We start from the raw sequence: 12,397 nt of genomic DNA on the forward strand, positions 1-12,397 counted from the left end.
TGCCCCCACCCCTGCGTTTCCCCCTGGCGAGACCCCGTAGCACCCTCAGCATTAGCACGTAGAGCACAACCGTGATGCCAAATGGCAAGGCGAAGCCCAGCAAGGTCCTGAGGGTGGCGGTAGTCGCGACGTAGACGAAGGGACCCTGGAGGTGGCCCATGCACACCGTCGCGTTCCCCGGACGGTTGACAGCGAAGGTCACAAACGAGTCAGGGATGGAGGTAAGGACGATGGCCACCCAGGTGCAAGCAGAGCAGAACTTGGCTTTACCCACACCCCACCACCGGAGGGAGCTGATGGGGTGGACAGTGCGGGCGTAGCGGTCGAAGCTTATGAGGGTGAGGAAGAAGACGCTCCCGTAGATGTTGATGTTGAAGAAGATCTTTTTGAGCTGGCAGAAGATCTGGATGTCCCTGTGGTAGGGCTTTTCCAGGTTGAAGTAGATGGTGAAAGGCAGCATGAGGATCCAGGCCAGGTCACACAAGGCCAGGTTGAGCAGGAAGATGTTGCTGGTGCTGCCGGTTCTCCAGAAGCAGGTATAGTGGAACAGCGCCGCTATATTACCCACAATCCCCACGGGCAGGGCGAAGGAGAACAGGACCAGGAGGATGTAGCAGTACCACCTGCCGTTCTCAAACTGGCTGCAAAACTCTGTGGACTGGTTGAGGTGCTCCAGGACCGGCACTGTGGTTTGTGAGGAGAACAAAACAGATGAGTCAGTTACCGTCTGAGTAATACTGTTTACTGGGTCTTGCCGTGGAACAGACACATTGAATTCAAATTGAGCAGCTTGTATTTACTCAGAAATGACCTGAATGGCTTTTCTCAAGATCACATGACAGTGCAGCTCATAGGAAGTGCTTAAAGTGTTTCTTACCATATGGTGCAATCTGGAACAAACTTGTATGAACATCCAAGTGCAAGTTTTATGCAGAGTGCAAGACATAGTTGGCTGAATTGATTTATGTAAATATTCTTAACGTAAGAACATTCTTTTGATCAAATGAAGATGGATCATTTGAATAAAATATGATGTTCGGCCTGGTTCTGGAACGATCTCAGTCTCCAGGTGTCGCAGCTATGTCAACAGGGTGTGACAGCTTGACTATTTGCTTAGAATAATACAACTGAGACTTCACTGTTGATCTATTGCCTTCAATATGGACACCCTTTTTTCACAGGCGGATCAAGGAACAGGAGGTACCACATTACAACATATACACATATAAAACACTGTGACAGGATCTGCTGATTTGTTAACAGAGAACAGTTTTAGACTTTTGGCACATAATGTCGAGTGAGTTTTCATTTGATTATTGTTGTTGTTTATATTTTTCATCTCGGGTTATTATTTGTGTTCAGAATAGTGTGCTACAGAACAAGCAAGGCACATGGAATATATTTGACCAAGACCAGATTCAATTATGACCCTTCTTTCTACCACAGTACATTTGATTTGAATACACATAGTGTGTCAATTAAATGTATATTGCAACAACTTGACATTATATGTAACCTGCACAGCGAATTTCAGGAATGTTCTATTTACATATAGATCCACCCTTACAACCAAGAGCACTCCTGATGTTTAATGTACACCTTGAAATTTGCTGGGTATATAAAGTGTTCAAAGCGAGCGGGCTTTACCCTGTGTGTCGATAACGAGCGTGCTGTTTAAGCGCAGGAGTGGAATCATGATGACAGGAGACGTCTCCCTCCATCTGCTGCCCTCGCGTCTCTCCCTCCGTCTGCTGCCCTCGCGTCTCTCCCTCCGTCTGCTGCCCTCGCGTCTCTCCCTCCGTCTGCTGACCTCGCGTCTCTCCCTCCGTCTGCTGCCCTCGCGCCTCTCCCTCCGTCTGCTGCCCTCGCGTCTCTCCCTCCGTCTGCTGCCCTTGCGTCTCTCCCTCCGTCCACCCTTTGCGTCTCTCCCTCCGTCTGCTGCCCTCGCGTCTCTCCCTCCGTCTGCTGCCCTCGCGTCTCTCCCTCCGTCTGCTGCCCTCGCGTCTCTCCCTCCGTCTGCTGCTCTCGCGTCTCTCCCTCCGTCTGCTGCTCTCGCGTCTCTCCCTCCGTCTGCTGCTCTCGCGTCTCTCCCTCCGTCTGCTGCCCTCGCGTCTCTCCCTCCGTCTGCTGCTCTCGCGTCTCTCCCTCCGTCTGCTGCCCTCGCGTCTCTCCCTCCGTCTGCTGCCCTCGCGTCTCTCCCTCCGTCTGCTTCTCTCGCGTCTTTCCCTCCGTCTGCTGCCCTCGCGTCTCTCCCTCCGTCTGCTGCCCTCGCGTCTCTCCCTCCGTCTGCTGCCCTCGCGTCTCTCCCTATGTCTGTTGCTCTCACGTCTCTCCCTCCGTCTGATGCCCTCGCGTCTCTCCCTCCGTCTGCTGCTCTCGCGTCTTTCCCTCCGTCTGCTGCCCTCGCGTCTCTCCCTATGTCTGTTGCTCTCACGTCTCTCCCTCCGTCTGATGCCCTCGCGTCTCTCCCTCCGTCTGTTGCCCTCACGTATCTCCCTCCGTCCACCCCTCGTGTGTGTCTCCTCCCTCTGGAGCCGTCTGCCTCTCTGGGCTGATGACGTGGGGTTTCCTGTTTGTTTGTATTTGTGATTTTTTTGGTGTGTGTCTGTGGCCGTGTTTGCATGTGTGTTTCTACGTGTTTTTCTATGTGCGGACGCCTCTCTGTGTGTGTGTGTGTGTCTCTGTTTTGGTTTCTGTTTGTTTGACCTATGACCTTTGTGCTGCTCCAGTTTGTCAGGATCTGTTTGTTTTGCCGTCTGGCACCAAGCCTCCTGTCTGTCTGTGAGAAGGACTCAGGTGTTTCATTGTCCTTTAGACAAAAGACGTGTCCCTCTTTAGATTCTACGGTTCTATGAAAAACCCACTGGCGACCTGTATTCACCAAAGACCTGGTGGTGTTGACTCACATTAAATTATAATGTTACCATGAAGTGGCAGTAGCATGCCTCAGGCCGTGTAGTACTAATCTATCCAGTTAGAATGTACTTACATTGTACTGCCACTAGATGGAGACGAGGCTGCATGTTTGAGTTCAGATCGTTGCCTCATGAGTCATGGTCGGGGAAATAGAAGATATTATCAGTTAATATATGTACATTTACATTTTATTCATTCAGCAGACAATTTCATCAAAAGGGACATATAAATAGTTCATATATCTACTTATGCAAGTATATGTATATTATATAATAATTACTGAACCGAAACGCTGCCACGGATATACCTGGCACTCATAACTTTAGTCTCCTTACGCAACTGACTGTAAAATTGTAGTTAAAACGTTTTGTGCTTGTTTGTGTGTCTTGTGTGTGTGTGTGGTTAATGTGTATCTGTTTGTGTGTGTGTGTGTCCCATCGGGTGACTTAGAAGGGCGCTCAAGAATCACTCCTTATCAGAGCTCAGTGCTTGGTGGGTATGATGACTCAAAGTGTTTGGCTGAAGAATCTTGAATCACCTCTTGTTAAATCTCATTTCAGATTGGCTGTGAGAAGTCCACCATGCTCGCTGGCGGGGCCAGCCGCTCTAAAAGTCAGATCAGTTGATACACACACCACGCCTGCATCAGAGCTGTGGCTTCATCTGCACTGAAGGCAATTAAGTTCACTCATGCAGACCAATTCAATTATGCAACCGAGGTGAACCCCGAAATACCACAAACCGAGCAAGACGTACTGTCCTCCTCCAGGCATCTGCACAACAAATCACATCTTCAGGAGCGTTTGAAGTGTAAACTCCACATGTGGATAAAGTAATGTGGCTGTTTACTGTATCTCTGCAAGGATATTAATGTGTATGTGTGGGCATCCATTAGGGGTGGGAATCTTTTGGTACCTCACGATACCTCAAATCGGTTCTTCTATCGATTTTTAATCAAATTTCGATTCAATATATGCTTACATTTCATTCCAGTTTGCTGTTTAGGGTTACTTGTTTTTATTTGACTGTGATAGGCAGTTAAGTGTTGCAGAAAAAAAAGAAAACATTTCAAAATTAAATAAATCAATTAATATCGATTTTTGAAATTTGTGAATCGATGTGAATCGCTAAAAGACTTAATCACGATTCATATGTGAATCGCTTTTCCCCCCCACCCCTAGCAATCCATGCGAACGGGTGCGTGTGTGTTCGTATGGGTGCATCCTCCTCGTTGGGTTGGGTACAGTATCCTTGCAAGGTTGGTCCAAGATATGTCTTTGACTTCTTGAATTCCGAACTAAAACGGTGTCACTAAAATGACGGTTTGTTCCTGCTAGTCTGAATATCCCCATGCTACTGTATCAGTGTATGATCATGTAGGAGCCTGGAGAGGAATAGTATTTTCGATGGTCATCATTTTGCCCAGGACTGTGACCCTCTGAGGGAAGGTCAGCAGGTTTTATTTACAGAAATTAGATTTACAGTGTGCAGCGAGGATGGTGAGGTGACTGGGGTGAACCAGCATGCAAACCCACCACCCAAGCAGCCAGCCTCGTGGTTAAAGTGACTGGAGCATAATGTAATAATTAGGGTTTGTGCAGCAGATGCTTTCATCCAAAATGATATGGTGGGGAGGTGGGTGGGGGGTTAACCCACAACCTCTCGCTCTGCGGTTAATCGCTCTGCCACTGAACCCTGCCCATCCCAATCTGAGCATTGTGTGTCGGCATGGAGACACAACAATGTTGTCTCTCCCAGGGGCTGTCTGTCACAGTGAGGCCTCTCTGGCTGGGGGAAGTCTGGTCTGTGCAGCATGATCCTGCTGTGTGTTCTGGCTCGGGATTTAAAAGAAGGAAGAGAGAAAACAGTCTTGTTTTTCTGGGATGGGGAATGCATTGTAGGACGAGGGAGAGTTGCCTGTGGTGTCGTGAGAGACTGGATATTTCCACTCTTGCACCAACAGTAATACTAATATTACAGTGCTATTACAGTATTTAATAATGACACAAGTAGTTCTGTTAATACTGTATCCAGTAGCATACTAATACTGTAACCACTTTCATATTGTGTGCCTCTCTGCCTGGCCTTAATTCAGGCCAGAATAGATGTTTTTACTATTACATATACTAAAGATATTTTGCCATATTGGATACATCAACTGATATATCACTGCTCAACCCAAGAATAGAGCTTCATGTCTTCATGAACAGCCTGTCTGCCACCAGGGGTGGGTTATGATTTAGTATTCTGAGCAGAGGGCCGAGTTTCTGAATCAATCTCATGCTCTACCAGAGAGATATTTCCCCGTAATTTGATTCTCAGCCAAAAAGCTTGGAAAAAAAACAGCACAGGTCACAAATGTTTGAATAATCTGCCTAATCATGCTGATCGCTACCTCATCAGAACACACGCCAACATCAACGCCTGCAGCGGAATCCCCACTTGATTGCCGAAGATCATCCACTTAATTTTCTTTTCTTTCTCAATTGCTTCAGACCAAATAGCATTTCGATATATGTTGACCTTAAGCTTCAACCAAAACGTTTATTTCATCCAGTCTGGTCTATACACTCGTCAGTTCATCCACCAAAGAAAATTACTTCAGGGTAGGGGAGCAGTGCTTCAAAACGATCTTTAATCATCGTTCCACTGTTCAAAGGGCAAATGTCTGACATGGCGGGGACATGATTGATGTGTGCGATCGTAAACATTATCATTCATACTTCTCTTTTTCATTTGTGTCCATGAGTGGTATGTCGGGCGACAAGACTGAGCAACATAATGCCCTTTGAGCAGAGCCACTGAACGGCTGTCTTCCCCCTCACCTAGGTCGATATCTGCGTCTGAAAATGTTTCGCGAGGATCACGGCTCCTGGATGACCATGTTCTTCAGCACCATCCTCTTCCTCTTCATCTTCTCACACATCTACAACCTGGTCCTGCTGGTGGCAGGGAGCATGGGGTAAGACGCCACTCTACGGCTCCTCCTTCCGCCCTTCCACCCTCTCGTTTGTTAGAGTCCCGCTGCTCTCTCTCTCTCTCTCTCTCTCTCTCTCTCTCTCTCGCTCGCTCTCTCTCTCTCTCTCTCTCTCTCTCTCTCTCTCTCTCTCTCTCTCTCTCCCTCCCTCTCTATCCCTCTTTTCCAGGCTGAGCGAGACATCGATCCGAACGTTTCGCCATATATTGACTCCGATCGATCGGAATCCCGACACCTCAAGTCAGGGTTAAAGGGGGAGGGGATGGATGGGCAGGAGGGGATACCTGAGAGATCACCATCCACACCTCCATAACTCTTCATCATGACGTACAGGGTAGCCATCTTGTCTTCCTGGCTTCCTCACCTGGTTGCCTGAAACTAAGATGGCTTAGCCTATCCAGATGTCCACCACCATCTCCCCATTTATCCTCCCCCAGCTGAAGGGCCAGATCTGAAATACACACACATCAATCCAGTGACAGGAATCCATTTGTGCGTTAGTGATCTGTCAGTCTCAGGGGAAAACATGCCCTTGTATCCAGACAGCTGGGAGGTCACGAGGTGGTGATATACCGCTTGTTTGTTTTTCTTGTAAAACATCAAAGTGACAAGAGTCAGTTCAAGCCCAAGTTGGCATTGAACTGGAGTGGGCAGTAACAAGATTTTTCATCTAGTGGATTCCTCTAAAGCAACAGATCTTCTCAGGACACAGAACAACAGGCAACAGGAAGGCTATTAGCTGGAAGGAAAGGTGTTGTTGTCTTTTGCGGGCAGAGGGATGGGCTTGTATAATCAGCCCATCCGTCACACCGGCCGGCGCTGTGACAGTGACATCCATCACGCCTGCTCTCTCTGGTTGGCTGAGGAGCAGCAACGTATCGCTGAGCAGAGGGGCCAGTCCGCAGAGACGATAAATGTTGCCCGCTCAGGAAAAAGTCCCATTTGCAGTCCTTCTGAGTGTGTCTGTCACAGGGAGGATTTCTTTTACCCTCCATTTCTGCCTTTTAGATCAACAGAGAGAAAAAGAGAGAAAGAGAGAGAGAGACTTGTACTTCAGAGCTGAAGGAGGTGTTGTGGAGGTAGGCCAGTACGAGTTGGACCACCATCACTGCATCTTTGTGCCATCCAGAATGTATTATGGTGTATGACTTATCACTTCCACAAAACGATGATTCATCTATTTAAGTCTCTGAGAGATGTCTGCACTCACAACGGCAATGAGTCAGACATTTTCAATTGGTCTACTTCAGCTACTGTTCAGATAAAGCAAGTTTAGGTGTCGAAAAAGGATTCCGTCCCGTAAATTGAACAAATTATAATGCAAGCAGAGCAAACAAGGTTCTTTCAAACGCCTTTCAAAACAACCATTACCGAAGATTGAACTATTTACAACCTGGTCGTAAAAGCAGGCTTTGATGTGAGATTTCCAATGACGTCAGAGTCATGTAAGGTTTTCCTAAGAAAGATAGATGGCGCTGTTGCAGAACAAGTCAAATCCACCTGCCACGCAGCTGCAGCACAGCAAACCTTGTATTCTTGTACCCCTCTCTATCCCATACCGCCTTACCCTTATCCTGCAGCTCCTCCTGCCCCTCTATCCCATACCGCCTTACCCTATCCTGCTGCTCCCCACGCCCCTCCTCAGGTTCCTCTCCAGACTTGGGCCCTGTCAGCTACCATTAGTGTTTACATCTCTGTTTGAGACAGACCTGTAAGAGCAGTGTTCCCATTCTTCCGGGACGTTCCTCTAAAGACTCTGGACTGCAATGGGTTGGGAGGCAGACGAGAGGATGGGAAAGGAGGGAGAGGAGGATGGGAGAGTCGAGGACAGGCGGGATGGAGAGGAGGGGGGGAAATGAGGGAGGGGGGAGGAAAGGGAAGGAGAGGAGGAAGGGAGAGGAAAGGAAAGGAGGGAGGGAGAGGAGGAAAGAGGAGAAGAAAGGAGGGGAGGGAGAGGCAGGCAGGCAGGGATGGCGAATGGAAGTATTCCAGCTCTGATGATGCAGTGAAACTTAAGTCTTTTGATCCGTGTCCAACCAAGCCTTTTCTGCATCCCCCCCCCGTTCCCTCCCTCGCTGTGAGGCTGTTGTAGTTTTTACTGAGACGAGGCACAAAGGAGTACAATGTTCCCAGTGGAAGCTGCCCCTGGGTGGGAAGGAACAACATTTTCTCTATAAATCCGTGCCGAAAGAACTAGCTACAGTGAGGTATTATTGCCTGGGCTTTTAAAATTGTATCTTTGGTATTAGTTCAGAATAATACTGGCTCTAAAGGAACACACCATGATGCCCTGATCTCTGCATCCAACCAAGTGCCCTATGCTGTGGGAGAGGTCCTTCTGCTGGACTCCCACATAACGCAGACCACATATCGTTTCTGTCTCACACCCCTCTAAAGAGGTCTGGATGAAAGTGTCTCGGTCTCTGTGTGTGTGTGTGTGTGTGTGTGTGTGTGTGTGTGTGTGTGTGTGTGTGTGTGTGTGTGTGTGTGTGTGTGTGTGGTGTGTGTTTCATTGATATGCTTTCATCTTCTTTGACCTTTCAAACCCCTCTGACTGAGCTAGTTTAATTAAAAGAACAGGGATACTCTCAAATATTGATCAATATAATATGTTTATTTATATATATATTAGCGACATCTTCTTTCAATATTTCCTCACATGCAATACAAGTGTGCAAATGATCATTGTTAGGGGAAGTGACACTTGCTGTTTCCTGCAGGCTAGGTATTTACTCACCATTAGCACAAGATTGATTCAATATAAGCCTTGTAGGTTCTCAAACATTGGCCAGACCTCGGTGGCGCATTAATCAAACATCCAACCGTGACATATAAGCCGATATTCAAGCCAATGACCTGGGGTCAACAGCTATCAAACAGTTGCCTACCTAGCCTATGTTATTACTGAAAAGGCCTGTCCATTGTGCAGTAATCCACACTTGTTACCAGCTCCACATCTGGTCCATTTGCATTTTAATGTAACTGTCAGAATAGAGGGCTGTTTGTGTGAAACCAGTGGAGTATGACCGCCCAGGGAGTTTGACGTCCTTCACCGGCACTCTGTCACGCCACGCAATCCCATTCTGACATCTTACGGCGCCATTACAGACAGAAATCAGCTCCTAATTAGACACTGTTATTTAATTAAGACGGCCCAATGTGTGGCGGGCACATTAATCATATCATGCCTAATTTAGCTAAGGGGCTAGGAGGGGGTTCTCCTCCTTACCTGGTAGAAGGAGGGGAGAAGGGAGTGAGGTATGAAAGTAAGGAGGGAAGGAGGAAGGGATGAAAGGAGGAGGAGGGATACAGAAGGAGACAGGGAGGTCAGGTGGCTGAGCGGTGAGGGAATCGGGCTGGTAATCCGAAGGTTGCCAGTTCGATTCCTGGTCATGCCAAATGACGTTGTGTCCTTGGGCAAGGCACTTCACCCTACTTGCCTCGGGGGGAATGTCCCTGTACTTACTGTAAGTCGCTCTGGATAAGAGCATCTGCTAAATGACTAAATGTAAATGTAGGTAACAGAGAGTAGCTCCCCTCTGAGCTGGATTATAGCACACATAATAGCATTTTCTCTGTTTACTACCGTCCCTCTGTCTCGCCTGTTAGCTCCTTTTCTCCCTGGTCATCCCTCCCTCTATCCTTTCATCCTTCCATGTCCATCCAATCATCCCTCCCTCTTTCCCCTTTTGTTTGTCTTTCTGTCTGTCTGTCAGTGAACTGGGGTAATGCCATGGACTAGCAGGGATTCAAAAAGCAGAATAAATGGCATGTTGTGGTATTTAGGTTCCCCCTGTGGAGCACAGGGAGCAGTGTAAGTCCCTGCCTACCTGCTGTATGGTTGTCTGTCTGCCTGCCTGCCTGCCCGTCTGTCTACCTGGCTGTCTACCTGGCTGTCTGTCTCTTTGATTGTCTGTCTGACCGTCTGGGAGGGAAGGTAGGAGGAAAGGTAAGAGGGAGTGAGTGAGGGAGGGAGGGAGGGAGGGAGGGAGGGGGAAGGAGGGAGGGAGGGAGGGGGAAGGAGGGAGGGAGGGAGGGAGGGGGAAGGAGGGAAGGAAGGAAGGAAAGAGAGAGAGAGATTGAAGGATGGTGTGTGGGAAAGCAGGAGGATTGAAGTCTTGTGGAGCCCCCTCCTAAGGTCATCCTCATGCACAGAAAGATACTAGAAAGAAACTGTCAACAGTACACACACACACACACAGTTACCTTGGCAACTGCTTGGGTCTACCGAGAATTGCAAAAATGAATAAACCTTATACATTTATGCCAGTGTTAGATTGATATGGATGTGTGTGTGTCTGTTTTGTTTGTGTATGTGTGCATACCATGTTTGTGTTTTCTTAAATGTCTCAAATTCTTTATTACATTTCATATCAGTCATTTATATCCACAAGAGAGAGGAAATCATTATTTTATAGCTTGACGTTTTGCAAGCAGTGTACCATGGATCCTAATTGTGTCCGCAACCAATTTACCATAAAATATGATTTATAAAACTTGTCCTGACATTTCCAAATACCACACAGTGCAGAACCAATTTTCACCTCCAGGGACATTAACAAAACTTTTTAAATTAGCATTTGAACCATTTCAATGTTTTCTTGGGAAACCTTTTTTTCAGCAAATAGTTGATTTTTGTGTGCGTGTGCTATACCACTTGTGACCTTGAAAAGGAAAAGTGGATTTAGAAGCTACTAGGACCAGAAGTTGTACAGGTTTTTAGCTGCAGTTTAATGGAAAACTGATATGGTGGGTAGATAGTGTTGCAGTTTCCAGGGAGTTAGTCTGTTCGCAAACTCCCACTCCCCAGCTAAATAAGCAAGTGGAGTGAAAGGGACTTAAATTCTGCAGTCAGTTTAGTCTGATACTCTGGCAAATACGGTACATAGCTGATTGAGATAGAGCCATTCAGTTTCCTGAGATGGTGTGATGCTTGGTGTGTGTCAGGGTAACAGTTCTCTGGAACAATTATGCATTGTTGGTCTTCTGAAATGGGTTTTGATGGACAATCTACATAGAACACAAGCAGCACATCTCAATGTGGAGGTGGGTCTGGCAGAAAATATTTTTAAATCATTTTGTGAGACTGACTCGAGACAAGTTTTGGGGCAAAACATCCTTAAATCACCCTCCAGAAAAGTGAACAAGTATAAGAGTATAAGTGGGACAGTACAAGTGGACAGACGGGGATGGGGGGGGGGGGGGCTGTCGGTATTTGATGACTCAGTGCAGTCCAAGCTCTCACCATGCTGTTTTCTAAAAGCCTAATTACGGTCCTTGGGGCTGGCTGGGTGTTGCAGCCACTGGCCCATCAGGGAGCTGATTAGTCACTCAGTGACTGTGGTGATGTTCCCCTCTCATTAATCCACCTTTGTAGCTCATTTCAATTTTAAGTAAAAAAAGGGCTGTTTCTGATCATTCTATGACAGTCCCATAACCCAGTTCATGGTTGAAATAGCAGGCTTTTTTTGGTTTGATGTTGGTCTGATTCTTGGAGGGAGGGAGAGAACGTCGAGGGTTTGTCCTGATGCGAGGGGTAACTACCTGGGCCGATTTTAAGCCCGGTGTGTGGTGTTAGACTGCATTTCGTCAAATATCGAATGGGAAATTTTGCCCTGTGTAAATGACTCCCACTGGGATCTCCTTGGCAACTGGCCTGTGGCCAAATCCCTGAGTGTCTGTCTGACTTAATGCAGATATAAATCCCCGTTCTAATCAAGGGCTTTGATTTGCCAACCAAGGCAATGTGATAAGTCACCTTCAGACGTCACGTTTTCACTAATGCAGCTCTGTCACAACCAGTCTGAAAATGATACATTGATGATGTATGATTTGTACTGCACCTTTAATTAATCTGACCCAACTGTATTTCTGTTTTCATGAAGGGAGACGGAGAATACAGGTGCCATCTGGGGTCACTTGTTTGGCCTAGATAGTCATGTCTGTCCTGGACTGGCTTGATGAGTCTATTATGAATTAATGAGAAAAGGGAGGGACAATTGGCGTCAATTAAAAAGGAGCGCCTTTTAAACCTACCTAAGCTTTCTAATAGGATAAAGGGATTATTCTCTGCTGCTTCGAAAGGTTTGTCGGCTATCGTTTTACAATACAATATTTTGTTAACAATAATTCCCACACCTGAAGGCTTATTAGAAACACTTAAAAAATGACAGGAACAAGGGAAAAGGGGCGCGGTCGACAATTTCTCTTTTTCCACTGTCTGCTTTCTCATAGAAAAAATGTCTATTGTGCAGAGGTCGAAACAGGGAACCAGAACCGAGGCGAATGGAGCTATTGACTTCAATTCATTGACCCCGTCGCAGCCCTGCTACCGAGCCTGTGTCTGCGGCCATCTATTATATTCATGAGGCTGGCCTGTGGGGGCCACGAGCCCACCTGCTCCACTCAGCCTTTGAGATGCTGTGAGGAGATCAAACAAGCTCCCTCACGCCTCCCTCCTCTTTCTCCTCTCCTCTCTATCGGGGGGGTGGCAGTCGCATGCAG

The 12,397-nt window shown here is 47.2% G+C and overlaps 2 protein-coding genes across 2 annotated transcripts in view; one reads left to right on the top strand and one right to left on the bottom strand.

Moving 5' to 3' along the window:
• LOC134021736 (lysophosphatidic acid receptor 6-like) overlaps nucleotides 1–1,872 on the bottom strand; it is a 2,428-nt gene extending 556 nt beyond the window's left edge. Inside the window, exons 1-2 of the mRNA XM_062462841.1 lie at nucleotides 1,648–1,872; nucleotides 1–684 (exon numbers count right to left, since the gene is read on the bottom strand). The exon at nucleotides 1–684 is cut by the window's left edge and continues 291 nt beyond it. Of these exons, the coding sequence (XP_062318825.1) occupies nucleotides 1–684; nucleotides 1,648–1,696 (733 nt within the window). The 5' untranslated portion in view covers nucleotides 1,697–1,872. The remainder of the gene's footprint in view (nucleotides 685–1,647) is intronic.
• The window catches only part of tmem117 (transmembrane protein 117), a 30,668-nt gene that overhangs the window by 7,758 nt on the left and 10,513 nt on the right, over nucleotides 1–12,397 (top strand). The window contains exon 3 of the mRNA XM_062461458.1: nucleotides 5,746–5,878. Within this exon, the coding sequence (XP_062317442.1) occupies nucleotides 5,746–5,878 (133 nt within the window). The remainder of the gene's footprint in view (nucleotides 1–5,745; nucleotides 5,879–12,397) is intronic.

The sequence above is a fragment of the Osmerus eperlanus genome, chromosome 5, assembly GCF_963692335.1.
Source record: "Osmerus eperlanus chromosome 5, fOsmEpe2.1, whole genome shotgun sequence".
NCBI lineage: Eukaryota > Metazoa > Chordata > Actinopteri > Osmeriformes > Osmeridae > Osmerus > Osmerus eperlanus.